At 30.8% G+C, this 24,173-nt stretch overlaps 4 protein-coding genes across 4 annotated transcripts; 2 read left to right on the forward strand and 2 right to left on the reverse strand.

Annotated features, from left to right (window-relative positions):
* Window positions 1-914: 914 nt before the first annotated feature.
* Window positions 915-2,172, forward strand: LOC105641294 (calmodulin-like protein 3). Its single transcript, XM_012225810.4, has one exon. The coding sequence runs from the start codon at window positions 1,000-1,002 to the stop codon at window positions 1,708-1,710; it is 711 nt and encodes a 236-aa protein (XP_012081200.1). The 5' UTR covers window positions 915-999; the 3' UTR covers window positions 1,711-2,172.
* A 1,182-nt stretch (window positions 2,173-3,354) lies between these two features.
* LOC105641295 (Ubiquitin system component Cue protein) lies at window positions 3,355-7,830 on the reverse strand. The gene is made up of 5 exons (XM_012225811.4): window positions 7,161-7,830; window positions 6,570-6,720; window positions 4,062-4,282; window positions 3,813-3,986; window positions 3,355-3,662 (listed from the first exon to the last, which is right to left on the reverse strand). The coding sequence occupies exons 1-5, from the start codon at window positions 7,377-7,379 to the stop codon at window positions 3,576-3,578; spliced, it is 852 nt and encodes a 283-aa protein (XP_012081201.1). The 5' UTR covers window positions 7,380-7,830; the 3' UTR covers window positions 3,355-3,575.
* A 7,102-nt stretch (window positions 7,831-14,932) lies between these two features.
* LOC105641296 (serine/threonine-protein kinase PBL34) lies at window positions 14,933-18,793 on the forward strand. The gene is made up of 6 exons (XM_012225812.4): window positions 14,933-15,408; window positions 16,054-16,373; window positions 16,493-16,628; window positions 17,183-17,316; window positions 17,391-17,514; window positions 17,987-18,793. Exons 1-6 carry the CDS (start codon window positions 15,237-15,239, stop codon window positions 18,442-18,444), a joined length of 1,344 nt encoding a protein of 447 aa, XP_012081202.1. The 5' UTR covers window positions 14,933-15,236; the 3' UTR covers window positions 18,445-18,793.
* Window positions 18,794-20,124: 1,331 nt separating this feature from the next.
* On the reverse strand, window positions 20,125-23,694 carry LOC110010297 (U11/U12 small nuclear ribonucleoprotein 25 kDa protein). Its single transcript, XM_037635671.2, has 5 exons — window positions 22,053-23,694; window positions 21,771-21,873; window positions 21,524-21,623; window positions 20,467-20,574; window positions 20,125-20,387 (listed from the first exon to the last, which is right to left on the reverse strand). The coding sequence occupies exons 1-4, from the start codon at window positions 22,159-22,161 to the stop codon at window positions 20,542-20,544; spliced, it is 345 nt and encodes a 114-aa protein (XP_037491599.1). The 5' UTR covers window positions 22,162-23,694; the 3' UTR covers window positions 20,125-20,387; window positions 20,467-20,541.
* Between the last annotated feature and the right edge of the window lie 479 nt (window positions 23,695-24,173).

A 24,173-nucleotide genomic window follows, 5' to 3' on the forward strand; every position in this document is an offset into this window, starting at 1 on the left:
TTATAATAAAGGCAAAATAATTAATTCGTTATCTCTGCAGTTTGGCAATATTAATTAATGGTCCTTATAATTTATCTCCGTCAAATCACTTGTCCTTTTGTCGATTTTCTCAGATTTTTGCTTTAAAACTAAAAAAAAAGACTAAAATATCATAACACATAAGAATGGAAAATAATTAATTCATCTATGAGGTTTGATCAAATTAATTAAGTCATTCCTGCAGTTTAACAATATTAATTAATGATCTCTGAAGTTTACCTCCGTCAAACTATTTAGTCATTCTGATGTTTTTTTTTTTCCATTAAAATCTTAAAAAAATTCTAAAATATCATTACACCTAAAAAAAAAAAGACTAAACTAACCTAGGAATATTTTTACGATTCCTATAGTCTTACCTTTATTTCATTAGATCTACTTTGTAATAGAATATATAAAATAATTTTTTCTCTTGAATATTGATATATTAAATTAAATACCTATTAGGTGAATATCAAATAATCAATGTATACACCGACTCTTCATTTTTCCTCCATGATAAATGGAAATTCTAACCTAGGTTAGTTTAATTTTTTTTCTTCTTAAATATTTTTTTTAGGTGAATATCAAATAGTCGATGTTTTTTTTCTTCTTATACTTTAGGGACGAATTAATTATTTACCTTTTTTAAGTTTCAAGGCATGTTAATTTTTTTCAAAAATTTAACAGAAAAATCAAGAGAAAATAAACGGGAGAATCAAATAATTTAACAGAGATATTAATTAATATTCGCATAATGCTGAATTAGTTAGTTTGGTCAACAGAGGAATTAATTATTTCCCTATAATAAATAAATATTTCACGCGGTTTGTGGGACCACAAAGTAACCAAACACGCGTAACTTCTTCAATCCCTTTCAACTCGTTTAAAAATCTGGAAAATCTCTCTTTGTCCTTTGCTCTTCTCCTTCTCTGTTTTCTGTTTTGTTACCATTTAACAATCAAGATTTTCAAGAACAACAAAATGGCATTAATAGCCATATTCTTACTACTATTCTTGTTCTTGGCCGGCCTTCTCAATCTTTACTTCTATCTACCTCCCAAGAAACTCTATGCATGGCTCCAATCTTTCTTTCTTAAAATGAATTCTTCTTCTTCTTCTTCTTCTTCTTCTTCTTTATCTACTGCAAAAGTCACTCCTTACAAAGAGAGAAGCACTTGTGATAATAATAGTTCTGATATGGCGAAAGAAGACCTAAAGAGTGTATTTGCTACCTTCGATAAAAATGGAGATGGATTTATAACAAAGCAAGAGCTAAGAGATTCTTTAAAGAACATAAAAATTTTCATGACAGAAAAAGAAATTGAAGAAATGGTAGCGAAAGTGGATTCTAATGGAGATGGGTTCATAGACTATGAAGAGTTCTGTTTCTTGTGTGAGTCCATAGTTGGTGGTGAAGGAGTTACAAGAAGTGTAGAAGATGAAGGAGATAATGCTGTAGAAATAATTTTGAAAGAAGCTTTTGATGTTTTTGATAGAAATAAGGACGGGCGAATATCAGGGGAAGAGCTTGGATCAGTATTATGTTCTTTGGGATTAAAAGAAGGAACAAAGGTTGAAGATTGTAAGGAAATGATTAGACAAGTTGATATGGATGGTGATGGAATGGTTAATTTTGATGAGTTTAAGAAGATGATGAGAAGTGGAAATAGCAAATTCATTCCTGTCTTCTAAATTATATTTGGCTAATCTTTGGTAAGTGGTAATTAAGACCTTCAATTAATTTATTTTCCTCTCTTCCTCTATATATATATATATACAACAAAAACACACACATACACACTTAATTAGACATACATAATCTCAAGTGCACTTAATCAACTCAGTAAAGAGTGTTCAATTGCAGAGGAAACAGCATGGATACATCATCTCTTTGCTATCTAACTTTTAAGTAACCAACAAGGAAATTGTGATTAAATGTGTTGGTTATAGCTAGAAAGCTTGATGTGTGTAATATATATACAGTGCTTTTGTAGTTAGAATGTTTTAGTAGGGCTTTTTCTAGTGTTGGATTTTGCTTTAGGACATGTATATAATTATATATTGGACATTGATCCCTTAAGTTTCAAGAGTTGTGTGTGCTTTTATGTGAATTAATGTTTTTCCCCATTGTATGGGTTTGAGTTGTTGACAAAATATTTGCCCCCATTGCATGGGTTTCCAATTTGTAGATAACAAAATTCATTTAACGAACCTATAATAATTTGCTTCTTTTTTAATTGCTTTCGTCTGTTGTTCTATCCATTTAAAAAAAAAATTTTTTTTTTCATAGTTTATATGTTTTTGAATCTGGCTCATAAAAAAAATGGGATGGGGGGGTTGATGAAAAGAAAAGAAGAGATTATATATTTACATAGTTTATAGTTTTAGAAACCGATTATCATTGGATTCAAAATGTTATTATTATTACTTAACAGATTCGCAAAAAGACATTGTTTTTTGTATACTTCTTGCAAAATAGAATTATTATGTATTATATAAAAATAATTAGAAATAGACATATATATTACTATTAATTGGAAGATGAAGTATAGAAAAGAGCCATACATGTGTATATACATTATCTACGATCAATATACATATATACGAGGAAAATTCTGTCATGCATAGAAAAAGTGGAAGGAGAAGATGGAATTGCATTGCATTGATTGTGATTCTCGTTTCTCAAGAAAGCTGCCTTAGCGAGTGGGGCAAATGAAAGCCCCGTCGTCTGTGGAAAGTGAAATTCTCTGCTCCACGTCAATCATACTGTTGCCTTGCCGTCCCCGCCTACTTATTTCCCGCGTGAGCAACTCTTATAGCGGACCTACAGTAAGGAAACATAAGCCTTTCTACGTGGAGGGATGGACTAGAACACAATTTAATTTTTCAAAAATTTTGTATAGTTAAATTAAGCTACAATTTTGCTATCAAAATTGCAAAATTCGAACTAACCAAATTAAAAATATTAATTTCTTAAATTTATAAATTACTTATTTTCTGTTGTCACAAAATGGAATGTGCCGAATTTTTTCTAAATTTGCCTAAAAATCAAAGTTTTTACATAATTATCACCTTCAAAAAATGAAAAATGAAAAAGCTAAATTTATCAAGATTGATTTGAGGTTTTGTCAACAAGTTGGAAAATATGTGAAAGAATTGAATTTTATTTTATTTAAAACATACGAACACTTATCTGACTTACTCGACAGGCCTCAACCTCTTGCACTTAGACCAATTCCCATTCGTTTAAATTTCTCTCTTTTAGCTTAATTTTTAATTTTAAAGACGACTCGTTATTAGCAAAGTCAATGACAAGTCAAAAAAACCAAAAAAGTCTAGAAAGGAAAATTCGGCTATTGTAAAATTTTCAAGCTATTAAAAGTAGTAAATAGTACAATACACGCAATGCAACACAACTAAAAGTAAAATGAAGAAATAATTCAATCGTCTACACATGAATCATAAAACGAAGCAACATCTTTTTATGGGATGAAATCTTTTCAGGTATAGAAAGCGAAGCTAGAGTCGATCCTGTTTTCACACGAATTTTTATTTTACTAAAAAATGTCCGGATGGAAACGGCCTGGGATTGAGCTGCTTTGCTGAGCCTGCTTCAGGTGCATTGTCAATGCATAGTTGTTCACCTGTTAGATTCATTGCATAAATAACAAAAAAAATCACATGTGGCATTAAAATGAAGATGATAAGAGGCGTTACTATAGCAAACTTGTAAATATTAATCCAAAAATGGCTTATAAATAAAGAAAAATATTTCAGGGGTGAATGGGCTCAACCTCCAAGGCTCTCAACTGGTCCTGGTACTGAGCCACCAATTGTTTCAGATGCTGCAACTCCTGGCCTCTATCTTCATACTCTTTCTGACGCTCGTGCTGAATAGATACAGCTCGCTTGAGAATTGCATTTTCCTGAATAAATGCTTGCACTTGTTCCTTCAACATCATATTTTCCTGACAAGGAAAAAGCAAGCAGGTAAGTCGCTCTCAAAACAAAGAAGAAAGAACAATAAAAGCAAACTCAATAACCTGTTGAAAGCTTTTGGCTGCCTCTGCTCCAGCACGTGCAGAGATGGACTTCTCTAGAACTTCCAACACTCTTGAAGCACGAGCTCTGGCATCATCTACGTTGGAAGCACTCATCATTTCCCTAACAAATAGCTCTACCCACTCTGCACCATCCATTCGAAGCTGTGTTGTAGATGATGGATTATCAGTTTCTGGAGCTTCTGTATTAGTTGTCACTATGCCTGAAACAAAATATTGTTTTGCACATTCAGAAACATATGAACTGTAAACAAAATACGATTGAATGTGCAAATACACCGAATGGCAGCCAAACAAGCAGTCAAGAGATTGCAGGACACTTGTATCAGCATTCAGCACAATAGCATTGAGGGGGAGAGAAAGCAAAAAAGATCAATATTGAATGTACCATGTGTACATTACAAACTCTCTGATTTTGCTATATGCTACAGGTTTGAAAATTGAATTCATGCTCTGGTTCTGATAAAAATTCAGCCAGTGAAATATACTCTACTTTTACCTAACCAATTTAGGCTTGCAGCAATGAATTATGTCTTCTGAGACTTCATGGTAATAACATTGTCATGTCCATCAAATTAAGAAAACATTAAAAGATAATAAAATACATGATGATCAATGAGATATGATTGAAACTGGAGTCATTTGGGTCTTCAATTGAGTTTTCTTGGTTTGTATAATTTATTCTAATCAAATGACATTTGCAAATACTCTAAATATTCTCGTCCCCCATCGGAGATGAATTAGGTGATATAGATTAGAATGACAATAGCAAGCAATTATCACATCCTTCCGGAAATATAGGGCATGAATGAAAAGATGGAGTTTTCATTTCTTTAATAGGAAAGAAAAGCAGTGGGAGGGGGCTTTTGGCTGATAAAACAGATTGTTCATGTGGAAAATTAAAGTAAAAATATGAGATGAATACAATGGACCATCAATACTTCGGTTAAAGCGGAAGCCATGATGCCAAGAAAAGTTTACTTCAGAATTTTTCTTGACCAAAAAAATTTGTTGTACCATGATTCTTTAAATGGTTAAGAGATCAAATTGGTTTTCTTACGGATGCCCTACTACCTTTAAAAATCCACCCCCCACCCCCCCCCTCTCTTTCTCTCTTCTCTTCTCTTTCCAAGTCTCTCTCTCTCTCTCTCTCTCTCTCTCTCTCTCTCTCCTAATGCCCCTACTAATTAGAAACCAAATCAGAAAGCATGCTGTATCCAATGCATGATATCCATCTGATGCACAGCCAGCTAACATGTGGAACATGAGAATTAACTCAAGGTTGAAATACCATGTAAACTTGGTTTTTGCAATATTTGATTCTCAGCTTAACACTATCTAAGTCAGCTTATCTAATCCCAGTACAATCCCTGCCTGGTTTGCTGTTATATAAGACTTCAATCTCATCAATAACCAAAATTTAGAAAAGAATGTGAAGCCAACCTCCACCAATGATATTCCGCCAGTGTAAGGAGCAAACTTGTAATCTTAGGACTTATATCCGCAACTTTCCTTCTTTATATGTTTCTTTCTTTCAAACAGGAGAGAATGAAAACGTTTTCTCTCTCTTTATTTTCTCTCCCTCTCAACTTTACCTTCCTATTTCTGTTTCCCCCACTATTTCCTCTCCCAAACATAGTGTAAAGCTTTTAGGGTGATATCATTGAACAAGAAAAGCTTGTGCGAAGCTAAGAAGCCAAAAGATGCGCTTAGATATGGGAGCATACATGTAAATAGGAGCAAAGAAACAGCGAAAAACAAATAGATTATGGAAGATTCCGACACATTATTCAATTTAATGTGAAGTATAAGGCAAAAGCTGTCAAATCGGAAGGTTTTTGGAGGGGTGAAAAAGAAGAGAAAGGGGGTTTAGGGATGGGAAGAACAAAAGAGATGCAAAAGAGTTAAAGTAACACAGGAGAAGATAAGAGCTTCTCACATAACTTTGACAGGAAAGTAACCTTTATAATTTCCAAAATTATTTTGGATGATAAGAAAAATAAAATAATTAAGTTTTCAACAGGTCAAGACACCACAATAAAAGAATCGAAATCAGTCATCTATGATCAAACAGAAAGTGGAGTACGTACAATACAAGCAATGTTATTATTTTTTTGGCAAATGTAATTGCAAATGGAACAACACAAGCCACTCGTAGTATCAGACAGTCCCTAAGTTTCTCACCGCAGCAAGTTGAAACATAATTTTTACATCTTGATTTCTCTTCACCATAGGAGAACTGGAACCATAACTCGTAGGAAAAACTTAACCAACTCATAAATTTACAATATTTTTTGAAATTCAGCCAATAAGTGACTGCACTCTATATGCACACACATACAAACATGCAATTCGATAAAACATAAATACATGATAACAGCTAATCCATAAGCAAGCTTGAAACGTCCTATAAACATGGCTCGTTCAAAAAGTTTCCTATGCATACCTTGTTCCCACACATAGCTCATTCAAAAAGTTTCCTATACATACCTTCTTGTTGAACATTACCCTCAAGGAGTACATCAGATTTAACTAGATTGGAGCCCAAGTTGTTATCAGCACATGCCAGTCGAAGCTCATTCAAACTTCTGATAGCTGAATCCAGATCATCACCACATTCTTGAAGCGCTCTCTCAATAATCTATAATACAAATGATCAACAACTTGCCTTATTAATAGAAGGCGATAAAATTACCCAATACAAAATCCAAAAGATCATCTTTAGTTGCTTGCAAAAGAAATCCTCGAGCACAAAAATGAAATGAATATAATAAGTCAGAAGCTTTAAAACTAAAAAAATGGAAATGAAGCCTTCACCGATCATTACATCAAATGAAACTGAACAAAGCAGGAAAAGAAAACAAATGGTATATGACTAATCATTGAGACCGCGGCAAAAGGAGATTATATATAATATCAAAAATTTGTCAAATATTAAAATGAAAACGGATAAAAATTTTTTTTTTTTTTTTTGAAAAAGAAAATTAAAAACAAAGACAAAACGATCACATCCTGTAAAAATTCCAATGATTTAAATTTCAATTTAAATGATTCAATTATCGAAAAAATTAGAAACAATACCTGCTTGTCCATGTCAGGGAAAAGAGCGATGAGTTTCTCTATCAAAAGCGAAGAAGATTGATAAGAGGCAGGGGAAGAAACAGAAACAGCGTTGGTAGACCTTGGAGGAGAGAAACGAACAGGAGAGGAAGATGAACAACGGATTCTTTTGTTAACGGGAGGGCTGGTCACTGTCAATTCTTCAAAAAAAGATCTCTTCCCGCACACTATGGCAGACATAGTTTCTATTTTCTCCTCTTTTCTTCTTCTTCTCTTCTCTCTCTCCTATCTATCCTCTACCCTAATTTCGTCTTGCAACCACCGTTTCCTGATCATGCAGCACAGATCGATCTAACCCTAATTTCACAATCCCCAAATTCAACAACCTAATCAAAATAAAAAAATAAAAAATTTTCTTTCTTCTGATCCAATCGGCCTTATATCTGAAAAATTGTGTATCAGATGACTTTTATTTGAGAAATGGATTGAAGGATTAGGGTTTTTCCCACCTAATTGACTTAATTTTTATTTATTTATATTTATATTTATTGCTCTCTCTTCTACTGTTGTGTTTAGAGATAGAATGGAGAGAGGGGGTTTGTTTCCTCTGCTTTCCTCTTCTTCTCTACCTCCATATTCATTGTCTGCGCATTCGATGCTAAGGTGACGTGTTCGTCAATGAAAGGCCCTTACCTTGTCTCCCAATTCTAATGTTTTACACACGAAAGGTATTTTGCAGAGGAATTTTTCCGTCTGGTTTATCCAGCTTCCGAGATACGTGGCTACAAGTAATTGGATTTTCTTCAAATTTACGGAACGGTATGTTTTTTTTTTTTTTTAGAATGGAACGGTTTGTGCTTTTGAAACACCTTCTCCGTCCATTTGCTTTTTTTTTTTTTTTTTTTTTTGAAAAGTCATATTTTATTCCTACAGGATAATTACTTTATCTTTAAATTTTAAAAATTACATTATTTTTTTCTTTATAACTTATATTGGTTAAACAAAATTATCCTTCATTGATTGCTAGTAAAAAAATTACATGACTCACTTTATAAACATATGAATTAAAAATGTGAAAAAATTATATTTTTATCTCTATATTTTGATATAATTAATTATTTTTGTCCTTATATTTTAAAAATTATATTATTTTATACTTACAGTTTAAATCCGTTAATGAGTTAAATTTCAAATAATAAATGAAATGATAATTTCATTTAATGGAAACAAATTATAAAATAAAATAGTATAATTTTTAAAATTAAAATTAAAATAATTAATTTTACCAAATGTAAAAATAAAACCGTATTTTTTCGTTTTATTTTTAATATTATACTGAAGAATTGTAAGGGAAATGATGACGGTGCTAAGAAGTGATACACGTGACATGAGGGGTTAAAATCACAATTTAATGAGAAATAAAACATATGAAATACCTCAATTAAAATTAGAGTTGAGCATGTGATTAACTAAATCGAATTAATTTAAAACATATGAAATAAAACAGTTTTGGTTTCAAACATATTTTTATAATAATTGAATTCAGAACTGAATAATATAATAATTAATTTAAATTGAATTAAATCGATTTGAATTTTATTATTCTAAATCAAATTAGCTATTTTATACTATGATAAATAAACTAAAAATCGAAAACCATATAATTTTATATAATAAAAATTATAATTATAGGACAATTATCCGAATGCATTTAAAATGAATTAGTTTGATTTGATTTTCGGTTATAAACTAAGAATTGCTCTCTAGTTACAATCAAATACGTAAATTAAAACAAAAAAAATTCATCACTTTATTTCCTTTCATTTCTATTTTTAATTTTTAATTTACGTATTACATTTTCACTACATCTAATGTATGTTAAAATAGAAACGTTTTATACTGTTTTTATTAATTTAAATTTTTATATTTCTCTCTATAAAATAGATTCCTTTGACTTCATATTAATATTTTAAACAATATACCTCAACCCTTAACTACCATAACGTTGTAAATATTTGCTCGATGATTTGAGTTAATGTAATTAAATCCTAATTTTCGTTTAGTTTTTTCATAATATATGTTTTATAATTTTTTTTTCTAGACTAAAAACATGAATAGAAATATATTTATCGATTAACATATATAATAACCTATGGAGTTTGGATATGTAAAAGAAATACATTTATAGATAATCATACATCAACCTAAATAAACAGGTCTTGAGCCCAAACTGGAAGTCCGTAGTTAATCCAGCCTACACGTTGACATCTTGGGCCGCACTTAATAGTGCTGCTGCTGCTGTTAACGCGATAATAATAATAATAATAGAAAGTAATTTCTCGAGGACCTGGATTGTCCACTCACAGCCCCAGTTAACCGGGGAACTGAAAGCAGAACCGAGGAATTATAACCAATGGATTGAAGAATCCAATCAGAACTGAACCGAATTATGGTTCTCAACTCATTTAGTTCCGATTTTAATTTCAAATTTGAGCCGAACTGAATTATGATTTTGATTCTAATTCTTATCGAGAATCAAACGCCAATGCAACGGGACAACCCTAGTTATAATGTTTTTGCAACTGTTTTGTTCTTTTACATTGAAAAGAAAAAAAAAAAAAAAATTTAAGGAGATGGATGTTGTTAAAATAATTTAATGGTAGCATGCTAAAAATACTTTATTGGAGATAATGTCATGTTCACATACAAAAAATTACATATATATTTTTTATTTTTATGTAAACATAATTCCACTTAGGAAGGCACATTGACTCAATAAAGATATACTCGAGTTTGAGCTCAACTAGTTTATAATTTTGTAGTTAAACAGAAAAAATTATCCCTTCACAGGCTTGATTCGAATGTGCTTTTTTTCTAATCAAACTTCAAGCAGGTTACGAGCGATTTTTATTCATTTAGAGTGATATATAGACATTTATAAATAAAACCATGAAGAAATTTTCCTTTGATTGATCTCCTCATTGTAGAAGGAGACACATTGGGTTTTATATACATACAAAGAGAACAAGAAAAGAGAGAGCGGGAGGGAGACAAAAGAGTCCATTCTTGATTGTTACCAACCAAATTTCAGTTGAAGAATTTCTTTCACATCATATTGTCCATTTTATGATGATCAAAAGTTCACTAACTGTAGTAAGTGGTAACCAAGGGGAGACACAAAGCTAGTCACCGAAAGCTATTGGAAACATTTCAATTACAATTTAAAAAAAAAATAAATAAACACCCCCAAATGATAACACCCATGTTCCCTTTGCATATGTTTTTTCTTTTCTTTTTATTTATATATTTAACTATTTAGTGATTAATGTGATTCTCATAAGTAAAACAGTTTCAAAGCATGTTATGATGGTGATACCAGGAATGGAGCCATTTAGCACAAGTGGTTCAATGTGTAGAGTACATCAAACCAAAAAGAAAAGAAAAGAAAAGAAAACATTTCCTGCCAAACAGTCACATTAGTCCAAAAACATTGTAACCTTTTATTTATATTGGTTATGGGAAATATGAGATTGATTATCTGTTGGAGCAATTTGATCTTTTGGGCCCTATCTGATACCCAAAATCTGTCCATTTGGAAATGGTCCATCTCAAAAAGATCTCTCTCTCTGTATGTGAAGCAAATGCTTATGGAGCTTTCTCCAGTTCCAATTATATGGCTTAGCAACTTTATACCTCAGAAAATAGGTTATCTTGTTTGCCCATATCATCACTGAAAACTTTTGTAAAGAGCTAATTTTTTTTATTCAATTATGAGAATTGAGGTAATGATGACTGGTTGTAATGGTTAAGGCAGATATTCTAAGACTAAAAGGATTCAATTTCAAATTCTTACCCTTCACCATCTAATTTGCAATTTACCACTCCTTATGGATTGGATTGCACTTATGAATCCTTTGAAATGATTTTAATGATAGGAAACTCTAGCAAGCTTGTGAATTCCTAATTAGTATACTTTAATACATAAAATATACCAAATTAGGTACAACTGTACAGGTTAATACTTCCCCTCAAATTGGAGCAAGAGGAATAGGAATGCACAACTTGCAAGATAGAATAAAAGTGCTCTTGATCCAATGCCTTGGTGAAAATTACCAAGTTGAAGACAAGAAAGAATGTAGCGAATGGACAAAAGATGTTACCCGAACAAAACGACAATCAGAAATTTTTTATTTATGGAAGTTTCAACAAAGACATTTTTGGTTTGTTTTACCACTCTACCTCCCTATACTTGTGTGTTATATGGTTTGCACCCTTTTATTTACATTCTAGCTTCGTCACTCCAGATGAGAACTAACTATCATCAAAATGGCTAGGTGTTTCTTTGTATTTTTAGCTCCTAAACAATGCAGGATATTCTATCAGTAACCTTTAAGTGGGCTATACTACAGTAAGTTTGTTTTATAAAAAGAAAAAAAAAAAAAAAAAAACATCTCTCTTTCTCTCTTATGGGCCCTTAAGTTTGGTGGGACCCCTACAGAAGGACCCACATCCATAATGGGGGCAATGGGTATCTCTCCTTTCCAACAAGGACCTTGTCAAGTTGCAAGGCACACAGTGTAGAAGGAAAAGAATAGGATCTCTTTCTCTCTCTCATTGCTTTTCTCCACACAAAGCATCATCGAATACCATTTTGTTTAATGGTTGTTGCTGAAATGACCTCTCACCAAGCACACCCTCCCTCCTCTCCATCCCCACCCTTCCCTTTTTATTTCTTTAACATATATTAATAATTTAAAAATTATATTAAAAAATATTTTCGACGTAACTTATGTCAAGTCTAATATAAGTGAAAATACTACAACACACTTAAAATTGTTTTTAGCAATTTAAAAATTATTGACGTCATACTAAATGTATAATTGTAAATATACACATCAAACACAATTTATATCATTTAGCAAAGCTTAAATTATATATCTATCTAATAATATAAAGATTAAAATTTAATTTTGAAAATTTTTGATAAGTAATGAAAAAAAAAATGATATAATATATGTGCATATTATAGTCTCCATTTTAAATCCACGTAGGAAGATATAAATTACGACACTCTCTTGTTGCCTAAAATCTAGCTAGAAAGCAAGTGAGGGTGATGGGATTGCACTTAAATACGATCTTTGACTAGAATCTTTCCTATGAGTTTTGACCATAAAATAATAATACAAACCAAGAATTATTAATAGTTTAATTAATGAAACTTATTTTGACCCTTAATCAGGAAACCTTTCAGTGACTAAATCTCACATATGCCTAACTCCTTGTTTGGGAAATATCTTTTAGCTGCCAAGGTCCCATCTTTCATTTTTTATGTAAATCACCGGTATCCGAATTCCATTACTAAAAATCATCTAATCCGACTCAAAATTTAGTTCCATCTTTCATTTTAATTACATGAACTCAAGCACCAAGTGCAATCAATATATTGGAGTATCTATGTGCTTAGGTTCACAATACCTATAGCCCCCACCGTAGTCTAACAAATGCTTGGTATCATTCCCTCCATCCCATAATTTGTTATCTTAATTTAATTTGCACGAATATTAAGAAATTTTAGTCGATATAGTTAAATTATAATTTTTGTTTTATTTTTTCATAATATACCCTTATGTTAATATCCATTAAAATTAAATGATCTATATTAAATTATTTTGAAATTAATAAAACATTTAATCAGCTGTAGCTTTATTGAAAAATTAAAGGTTGATATGTTAATTTTATTTATATTAAAATTTAACTAATGATAAAGTAGTAATTTGTCTATTATATTGTTGATAAAGAAGTATATTAAATAAAGGTAAAATAGTAAATTATTCTTAGTCCTTCTTATTTCTTGTTCTTCTTATATCAAGAAAGTCTTTTTTCACTATTTTTGGTTTTTGGTGGAATTAATTAATTAGCTACTCTTTTTCTTTCGTGATAATATAATTAACATAAATTGCATGTAAGTGCAAAATCTGAAGCGGGTCCAAAAAGAAAATATAAAGCAAAAATATTGTATGTTTGTATACTGTGGGATCTAAAAAATAATAATTTCAGAGTCAATATATAATAAAATATTATTAAAATGATTTAATTTTAATTTTATGATGAGTCAATTTTAAAAAAATCCATAAATATTTAAAGAATTTTTATAAAAAAAAAAGAGAGGTCCATCGACTCTTTTTGCCTGCCACTGATCGTATATGTATTTATATGTGATTGCAACTAAAAAAAGAACAATTTAATATCACTCGTAAAGAAAAGGAAGAAAAAAAAATTGTTTGAATGCTGAGCTAATAATTATTTTATGTTCAATTTATTGCGTACAATTGATTGATAAACAAGGCTACTGAGAGAGTATATCTCAAGTTTCTTATATATATATATATATACTCGTTTCAAAGAATCATAATTTTCATTAATTACATTAATTTAATTTAATTTTTCTATATAATATTTGGAAAGATGCTTGTTCTTTAAGCAAATTTTTTTTTTTTAAATTTTTGGTTTTACAATAGTAAAAATGAAGAGTTCTTATTTTATTGGAGGGTGAAAATCAGCACCTTCTAGTTCTAGCCAACACAAGAATCATAAAAGTTGAGTTGAAAAAATAAAATATATAAAGGGGAAATCATTCCTTTACATATTAATTTTAAAACATATTAATATATTTTTAAAAAACACTTTAACTTTAAAACATATTAATTCCTCTTTATTTCAACTTTACTGTATATAAGTATGGAAAAATATCGAAAATATGATAAAAATATAGATTATAAGTAAATATTAATTTTCAAATTCAAATAAATATCTTGAAGTAATGTAATAGTTAAAATTGTATATATTAGAAACTTCAAAATAGAAAAAGTAATAATATACAATAACTTTTTGATATTTAATAATATATAATTAATATGATTATATTTTTAAAATTATAATTATAAAGAATAAATATTACTTTTTAGACTTAAAAAAATACCTTAAACGGTAAAAAAACACATAGAAAATAAAGAAGAATTCAAAATTTTACATATATATATATATATATATATATATATATATAAAATACTAGAAACAATAGTTTTTTTTTACTATATAATTTTTTTTAGTTTTAATATAGATATATGTAGAGATTATTCCATTTATTATTTTGAAGTAATATTTAATAATATTACAGATTTCGTTAATTATTAGAAAAAAACCAGAGAATTTTAATGTTAATAATATTAGTTTTCATTTCACTAATGTTAAATTAAAAAAGTAAAATATCAATCAGATGAGACTGATTGATCTTTTTACTGACACGAGAGAAATTTTAAGTTTGAGTCTTTCCAACTATAAGAGTTTACTAATTTAGTGAGTTAAAGATATGACTACACTTATTATATAATAATAATATTATTTCGGACTAACGAGTCTTTTTACAAATTTAAAAATTAGCAAAAAAAGATAAATAAAAAATAATCAAAAAAATTAGAAAAAAAATTACATTACCTCAGTGGAATGTTTTTTTCTTTTTTTTCTTTTTTTTTTTTTTTTGGAGAATAACCTCAGTAGAATGTTGAGGTGACATAAAGATATCAAAATAAGTCCTTGATTAGTTAATAAAATCAGAAAATTATTTTCTTCTGTGAATATATCCAATAAGAAATAGTTTTGTCATAAACATAGGAAAGCCCTCAAAAATTTATTTTTGCAAAAATCTTTGATTGTCTCGCTCAAGTTAGCAGAAAATAGAGTAGAGAGAGTTTGGTAATTTTGCGAAATTATTCACATAGAAAGAAAGAGAGAGAGCCATCCCCACACAAAAGGTGGTGGAAAAAAAAAGTTCTTTTTGTACACACTGCGATGATGGTGATGATGATGCCTGCAATCTCCAACAGCAACAACAACAACACTAACACTAACACTAACTCAAAACAACAACATTTTCAATTCCTCTGTGTCTTTTTCTTTCTCTTCTCTTCACAGTTATTATACCCTCCTCTCTCTATCTCTTTCCTTTTTCTCAATCCTCTGTTTTCTTTCTTTACTCATAACCATGACCAAACTCTTCTCACCTTCCTATCACATCCCATGCAATTATAGTGACAACCCATGTTAGAAAGATTGAGTCACAACCCCAAAAAAAAAAAAAGGTTTGTTATGGAGAATAGCAAGTGTGGCTGTTGGGCTCTTCTAAAACGAGGTGTTAGCGGTGCTTGTAAATCCTCTTCCTCTAGAGACTCTGCTAACACTATCCCTCGTACTAGTCTGGTTTATGATGCAGGTATATAATAATATTAATATTCTAGATAAATAATCAATAGCCACTTTCAATTTTTTGTTTCAATTTTTGTCCTTTTCTTTTGTGATTTTTAACTCCAGTTTATCTGCTAAAATGTTCTGTGTATCTGCATGAGGGTCTCCTCTGTTTTCTTTTGCTGTCACATTGCTTTACCCTGCCTTTTGCTCTCTCTTTCTTCAAATCTATTTATTTAGTCCAATATAGACTTTGTGATTTGATTTTAATCAAGTCTTTTATAATTTAAGCTTGGAATTATCTGAAACGATCCTTGGATATTGCCAAATTATGTGAAGTTGGCATTTTTGAACAGATCTCAAACTGGTATTTTGCTGATGTTAAAATTCTGTTCTTTAACCCACAGTATCATCAAACCCAACCTATACCAACCTAAAAAAGGATAAAGGGGCAAATTCGTAGGTTCGATTCCAGCTGGAGTTTAAATCCTGGGCTAAAATTTTTTTTTCTTGTTACTCACCAAAAAATAATTGATAGTGATACAAATTCACAACTTGAGAAAATTTTGAGTTCCTCTCGTTTTTCTCTTAAAGGCCATTGTCAAGTCTAAATAAGCAAAATTGCCAAAACAAATTATAGAAACAGGTCTCATACTAAATTCTGTTGATGCAGCAACTGAAACAAGATACTTAAATGCTAGCAATCGAGAGTTATGTCCTCCTAATGAAGCACAATTGTCTTCTGACAATACTGATCCACCAAAAGAGGATAACAAGTCTCCGTGCCAATTACTACAATTCACTTTTCAAGAACTAAAATCAGCAACTGGTAATTTTAGACCGGATAGCATTCTTGGGGAGGGTGGATTTGGGTATGTCTTTAAAGGATGGATTGAGGAGAATGGGACGGGACCGGCAAAACCTGGATCGGGAATAACAGTTGCAGTCAAGAGTTTAAAGCCAGATGGTCTTCAAGGCCATAGAGAATGGGTGGTTAGTAGAATATCTGCTTTTCTTGGGTCAGTACGTTGATGTTAAAAGGAGACTGTTGTGAGAAATGAAGATAAACGAAGGATTTAATGTTCTTGCATTTTTTTTTTATACTTTTGCAGGCTGAAGTGGATTTTCTTGGACAACTTCACCATCCTAATCTTGTTAAGCTTATTGGGTATTGTATTGAAGATGATCAGAGGCTGCTTGTTTACGAATTTATGACACGAGGAAGTCTTGAAAATCATCTTTTTAGAAGTGAGTTTCTAGTGATTTAGTTACTCTTTCTTTGTTAATGAAACTAACTAGATCAATTAAAATGTGTTATCCATTCCGAGATCCCTAATCAAAATGGTCAATTTCTCCTTTCATTTCTTCCATTTTCTTTCCCTGTGACCAAACAATGCCATGGTGTGAACAGATTTTGTTCCTTATCATGGAAATATCTCCGTTTCCATGTGTTCTTTTAAGACTACGTGCCAATTGATTTGTTGTGTGATTGTACACCATTTGCCTTCTCTACTATTGAAGCAAACCTATTTCTGCATTTTTTGGTCTAGGTGGACTGTAATTTCCTCTGAAGGAACTTTGTGCTAGCTAATCAGCTATGATTGAAGCTGAAAAAAAGTGGAAAAAGCAGTCTTTTTCCCTGTTGTTTGCTTTTTTCTTTGACAATTTCTTCAAGCTGATAAAATTAGTACTTTTGAACACTTTCAATGACTTTTCTTTCTTTACATTTATTTAATTGCCACGCTTGTGCAGCTTTTGAGATGAATTTAAGCAAACGCTGATGTTTTTTATAACTTTTGAAGGGACAATACCTCTTCCATGGTCGAACAGGATTAAGATTGCACTAGGGGCTGCAAAAGGATTAGCCTTTCTTCATGGTGGTCCAGAACCAGTTATTTACAGAGATTTTAAGACATCAAACATTTTGCTTGATTCGGTATGTGGTGATTGATATTAATGGATGATAACTTATTCTCAAGTGAATCCTAAATTTAAAGATTTCTTTAACAGGAATATAATGCAAAGCTTTCAGATTTTGGTCTAGCAAAAGCTGGTCCGCAAGGTGACAAAACTCATGTTTCTACCAGGGTCGTCGGAACATACGGCTATGCTGCTCCAGAATATGTAATGACAGGTATAATTGTTATTCAAGTTTTGGAAATCTCACCTATAGATCCTGCTTTTTGATGAATCAAGCTTTTATTGTTGTAAATTACAGCAACAAGAACCACATAAATTTGTATGATGACACAATTGGGTGTGCTGTATTCTTGTATGACATTTGTTGTTTTAATCAACATCACCAGCATAATTCATCAAGCAATGGAGGCGAGTTCATTTTCAAGGGTATAGAAAACAAAAAAGAATGTTTTTCAGACTAGTCTTATGCAGTGCGAACACCTGCATTATAGAACTCTTTTGTAAAATGTTTTTGAATCTAATACTTGGCCTAATTAAATCTTGCATTATATTTCAGTGGTAAATAAAATGTTATAAATCATTTAAAATTCATCAAGCCTGAAGCTTATTGATAACTGCTGCTGGCATGATTTATCTTAATCTGCTTGAGAACTAACAGATTGGTATGATTTTGACTCCTTTACCAGGACACTTAACATCTAAGAGTGATGTCTACAGCTTTGGCGTTGTGCTGCTAGAGATTTTGACAGGCAGAAGATCAATGGACAAGAAGCGCCCTAGTGGTGAACAGAATCTTGTTGCATGGGCAAGGCCTTATTTAGCAGACAAACGAAAGCTTTATCAGCTGGTGGATCCTCGATTGGAGCTGAATTACTCCCTTAAAGGAGTGCAGAAAGTTTCACAATTAGCATACAACTGTCTTAGTAGAGAGCCTAAATCCCGGCCTATAATGGATGAAGTTGTAAAGGTCCTCACTCCATTGCAAGATTTAAATGATCTTGCTATATTGTCTTACCACTCTCGTTTATCTCAACAAGCGCGGCGAAAGAAGAAATATGAAGGAACTCAACAACATACAAATGCCTCATCCAAAAGCATTAAAGATTCTCCATTGAATACCACTGGCAAGCAGCGTTGTAGATGATGGACAATCAAAATGCAGTCTTCTTGATTGGCTTAACCGTGAAACAAAACAAAGGTTGGTATATCTACCTTTGTGGATAGGTTATGTGAAGAAATTATTTCAAGCTTGTTATAGAACTGTTTGGGTGTTTTGAGATTTTCTTGAACCGGAAAAACATATCAGAAGAGGAAAGGTAAAATCAGTTTCTTTTGAAACCTTACACTAGAAAAGCTAACAATTTGATGTGTACCTTCCTTGTATTTGCCTGTGTTGTAATTGAGATATAGCCTGTAATTAGATAATAGACCTTCCATTTCCAAGATTGTTATATGCAGCTATCTGAATATCAATTACTTTTGAGGTTTTGGAATTGCGGGTGCTTTTCTCATTTAATTAGATGTATCTTCTGAATTCAAACTTCCATTTTTTTTTTCTCTTTTTGCTGTTTATATTTTGTTGGTGGCCATACTCATTTTTCATCTTTCTAGATAACTAACTTTAGGCGCAAAACCTCAGTACTCTCACTAGGCTTGAGGATGATAGAGATCTCACACTAAACTCTCCTTATGAGATATGTCATTGCTCAGTAGACCTTTCATTCTCTGTGAAAGATAGAATAGAATGCTTCAAATAGGGATGATGGTTTATTCTATTATATCCATCAAATCAAATCGAAACAGATGAAATACAATTATGAAATTCTGTTATTTCTGTAATAACTGAATTCAGTTTTCGGTTCAGCTCAGTAGTTCTTAGTCATGGGTTTGCTTATAGTAAAAATAAGTAATTGAATTAACCAAAATAATTGAACTTTAGTAGTTAAGCATTTCACAGAGTTTAATTAACCTCAATGGAGGAACATGGAAAGGATGCCAAGTCCGGTCTAAACTCAAAAGGGATGCATAAAACAAGCTTCTTCCCATCAAAATCAGCACATATATAATATTGATGAAGAGATATAAGGCATATATGTCTCTCCCTTTATTTAATGCATCAAAATCTTTGACAATATGCACTTTACTCAGCTGCACTGGAATCACATTCAAACTAGAATCTGATATAACTTTAACTTATTCTGCAAACTCTTTTCCAGAAAGAGTACAGTAAAGGTTACTTATGACATATGCAATATCATCATCATAGGCTATATATACACACACACACACTTGTATCACAATCATATTAGAATCTTATCTAGCTTTTTACTTAATATGCAAAATCATTTCTAAACATGACGCAGTAAAATTCTCTTGTAGCGTGTGAGATTTCTGTTTGCCTAATACAGCATAGCTACTTTAAAGAATATGCTTTCCTTCAGCAAAGAACACAACTTTTTCCCTCTCTTTTGCTTTTAACCAACCACTCTTGGCTCTCTTCAAGGCATCAACTTCCAAATCCAGCATTTAAACATAATTAAATATATTCAGGATAAACATCCAAGAATCTATAGATATGGTTAAACTTAGAAATAGAGTGTGATTGAAAGAAGTGAGTTGATACAATGTAGAACTCAAGATTGACTCGTTTAAAAATTAGAATGTTTGAAACTGAATCTTAACTTAATTGAGTTTTAATTTTCATGCTTAAACTCAACTTCTCCAGATATTCAGTTCAAATTCAACTCAAATTGACTTAACTATATTTAAAATTTTTTCTAAATAAATTTTATTAATATTGAAATACAAATCATATATGCTCAATTGAGCTTGAACTCAAGCTCAAAATTGTACTGTTACCTGAAATGTAAACTTTATGTATGATTATACAAGGATTAAATATTTGATTAGATTTATGAGTTACTTGAGTAAAACATTATGATATTTGAATTTAGCTCAGAATGCCATTCAAATCATTTGTGTCTCTCTATATATAAAAGGATACCAACAAGAAGGTTCAAAGTTCTATTTCTGCTTTTATAAAAGAAGTCATCAATAAGGAGCTCGCTAACTTCCAATTTTCACTGCCTACAGCACCAACACAGAAATGAAAATTTTAGAGCCAAGTAGCATAGAAATGAAACAAAAATGAAAAGTTATGACTAACCATAGCTATGTATTGTATTGGAGCAATAAGTTGAGTGATTCGATTGCTTTCAGAAAAATGAACTTTTGTTATATGTCAGTTGGCTGGAGTGTTGATTGCAAAATAAAGCTGTTTGCACCAGACGGGAATTATTAGTGATTGCAATGAAATGGTAAGCATCCAAGAGGCATTGTAACTTTCTTACATGGTTCTATATATTCAAGTACAAGGTCTTTCTTTTCTATCCCATACAAATTTCTGCGTATCAATTTAACTCTCTTTTTTTCTTTTTTTAAAAAAGAAGAAGAAACATCGGAAAATCATAATTTAAAAGCCGAGGTTGGAAAACCCAAGTTCATGCAAACTTTACATTCAAATTTTATACTTTCAATCTAACTACGGATTGACTCTTTGTTAGGATGATATTTGTGCACTAGATTTTTCTAGCCCAAGGCAAATACCAATAATGCACAGGGACGAAGAGGGGCAATTGCCCCCTCCTATTTTTTTTTTTTTTCAATTCATTAACAATTATGTGATTCAAACCTTGCCCAGAATAACTTTTAAGACGCATTTAACCATTTTGCTTTCCTCTTTTTTTTTTTTTTTTTATAGTATTTTTTAAAAAATATTTATAGTAATTTGTCCTATTTTTTATAAATTCTAGCTTCCTCCCTGATACATAAAAACTCTTAGCTATGGACTTTTCTGTTTTTGGAAATATTTTTCTATGTCCATTTCTGTGTATAAAATACCGTTTTTCCGTTTAAAATTGTATTTTAAATATCATTTTTTCATTTCGTTTCGGGTTCCTTCGTTTTCGTTTTTTATTCTGTACAACATAGGCAAATACTATCATTCTGGCGTTACCACTTGCATCACCCGATTGCAAATGCAAGAAGTGGGATTGATTCTAATCCCAATCACGACCTTGAAAGAATCATACTTCAAAACTAATAGATAAGATCAGAAAACTCAAATTCATATAAACCATATGTTCAAATTCCATATCGTTGTCTTGCAACTACGATCCTTGTAATGCATATAAAAACTTATAATAAAAGTACATAGAACTCACATGATGGCCATTCTTGATGCCATAAGATCGGATATATGCCTTGTCATCAATTAACTTCTCATCCTTATAACATAAACAAAAATGACTCCACACGTGCGACCTGCACATACATTGATAATTCAAATGCATCAAGGTCAAAAGCAATGTTTTTCATTAGCATATGTGCTTAATTCATTGCCTAGAGAATTCGTTCACACTAATATATAAAACCATTACAAAGCAAATTATATTTATACATAAATAATACCATGAAATGTTGATATACATATCATCCTCCGGCGAACAACTAAAGAATTCTTCCACCGCCTGCTTCAGTTCCCCAACCGTCGCCGTCATTGAAAGCTCTACCTCTATCAATACCAAAAGAAGGTCAAAACTAAGAGTTTAATATAAAAAAACACGTTTATGGGCTCTGAGAAAAGTTGACGTACACAGCCTTCTCCTGCTTTTGCAGAGAGGTTATCATGTGGTTCTGGGAGAGTTATATATATACAGAAACAGGATTAAAATGCTAAAGAACAAACGTTACCAAAAAATGAACCGTTTAATTTGAAAATAGATAGCTTGAACTGATCTTGAGGTATCCTTTCATATCCAAAAGAGAGACGAGCGGAAAGGGAGCGGCAAATCATAGACATATTTTATGAGAAAGTAACTAATCAGTCTTTTTCTGGTCGCATTGGATGATGATCTATACAAAAGGATAGCTGTTCCTGTTTGCAATTTGTAAACTCTTCAACTCAGCGGAATTTGAACTTGAGACCTCTTAATAGAGATCCCAAGTAGTTAGCGCTGCATTGTAGAAATATAACCCTAGCTGCTCCAGAAGCAATGACAATATGGATCTTGTTTTTGTGTATGGGAAAGAGTTTGTTGTTAAAAATCAGAATTAACAAACCCTTTCTTGGAATATTTTTTGGTTGAGGGTTAGGGTTAGGGTTTCAATGCAGCGTATGATGGAAATGGTGCATGAGGAATTCGGGAGTTCAGCAGAAGTAAGAGACTTTTCTGTTTTAAGCGGTTGGCTTAGCTTTCATGGGGGAGAAATGGAGATGGTTATTTATGGTGAAAAATAAAACGGCAGAAAAAAACTGTGTCGTTTATGGCAAAGACATGTAATGGTTCTTTTTAAGGAAAGAGAGGTGAACTTTTGTTAATACATATCCAATCTTTTTATATATAGAAATTAAATTTGTACTTTATTGTAAATTTACATTTTAAGCTGATTAAAACCATATCACAAGTATTAAAATAAGCTTTTTATCGCTTTTATAGTCTAATTCTAGAATTAGAACCTTAATTAATAAAAATTATAGTAACCAATAATAACAATAAGTTAATAATTACCTTGTCTTATTTTGGCAAAATTTACTTTTAAAAATATATTTTCCTGTTTCCTTTCCCTAGGTTAAAAATAGACTATAATGAAAGGATTCCTTCCTTACAAAAAAAAATCCTTCCTTATCTTAAAATTTCTTTTCCTTTTATATATTTATTTATTTTACCCTTTAAAAATGAGACTATTCTCATTTCAGAATCAAAACTGCCCCTTTTTATAATTTTTTTTTCCACATATTGACTTTCTAGGAAACGTTTCTTTTTTTTTTTTCTACTGGCTCTTAGTACTCTTTCTTTATTTTGCTAATTGTTTTTTTTATAGGAAATTTAATTATTTTATTAATTTTTATAAATTTAAGAAAAACTTTCAGGTGTTTAATTCCAAGCCACACCCAAACAAACCCAACCTAACTTGGTAAAAAAATCTAGAACCAAAACATTACAAGTTTATAAGAGACAACTATTTTTTCTCTTGAGATAAGAGAATAGATAGTTGAAATAAACCAAATACAAAATCTTCGTACTCAAGCCAAAAATTCACTCTACACATAAACTCCTTTTTTTAGCTAACACATCTGCAAAATTATTTTTACTCCTTTATTGTGCTAATTGTACATGATAATTAGTATTATTTGAAGCTACACAAGATTAATTAATCATTTCTTGGAGTAGCAGCGTATATCTCGTTCTTTATTTCATACAATATTTGAAATTTGGATTATAATATTATTGAGTTATGGTAGGATTATTTCAATCATTAAGGTTAGAGTTCATTTACAAATTACAACACCTTCAGCTACATTAGTTTATTTTTAAAACATAAGTTACTAGAAAATATTTTTTGGATTTTTTTATTACTTAGATAACAAAATCAATCAACTTCGAATATTTTTTTAATCAAAGAGAAAAATAAATCATTTGAAAGGAGAATAATTTCCTCTTTTCAAAAGTAAAAAATAATTATAAACAATTAACAAATTTATTATAATCATATAAGTATATATTTATATAGATATATTGATTACCAAGAGTTATCATTATTGATCATTACCAATTACTATCAAGCATTGACTATCATCAGTTACCATCACCAGTTACTTATCATTGTCACATTTTATCATTTTTATTTATTTATTATGTTTGGCTATAAAATTTTTAAAATATGATATTTATATAATACTAAATATATTTTAACCTTACAAATTATAAATTTTAATATTTTGTAAATAATTTTCAATATCACAGTTAACAACAGAAAATAAGCTATTAGAAAAAAATTTTGTAAAGAAATTAATTTTCCAAAAGTAAGTTA

This window comes from Jatropha curcas, chromosome 8 (genome assembly GCF_041381405.1).
Source record: "Jatropha curcas cultivar XTBG-Jc1 chromosome 8, XTBG_Jcur_1.0, whole genome shotgun sequence".
Classification (NCBI taxonomy): domain Eukaryota; kingdom Viridiplantae; phylum Streptophyta; class Magnoliopsida; order Malpighiales; family Euphorbiaceae; genus Jatropha; species Jatropha curcas.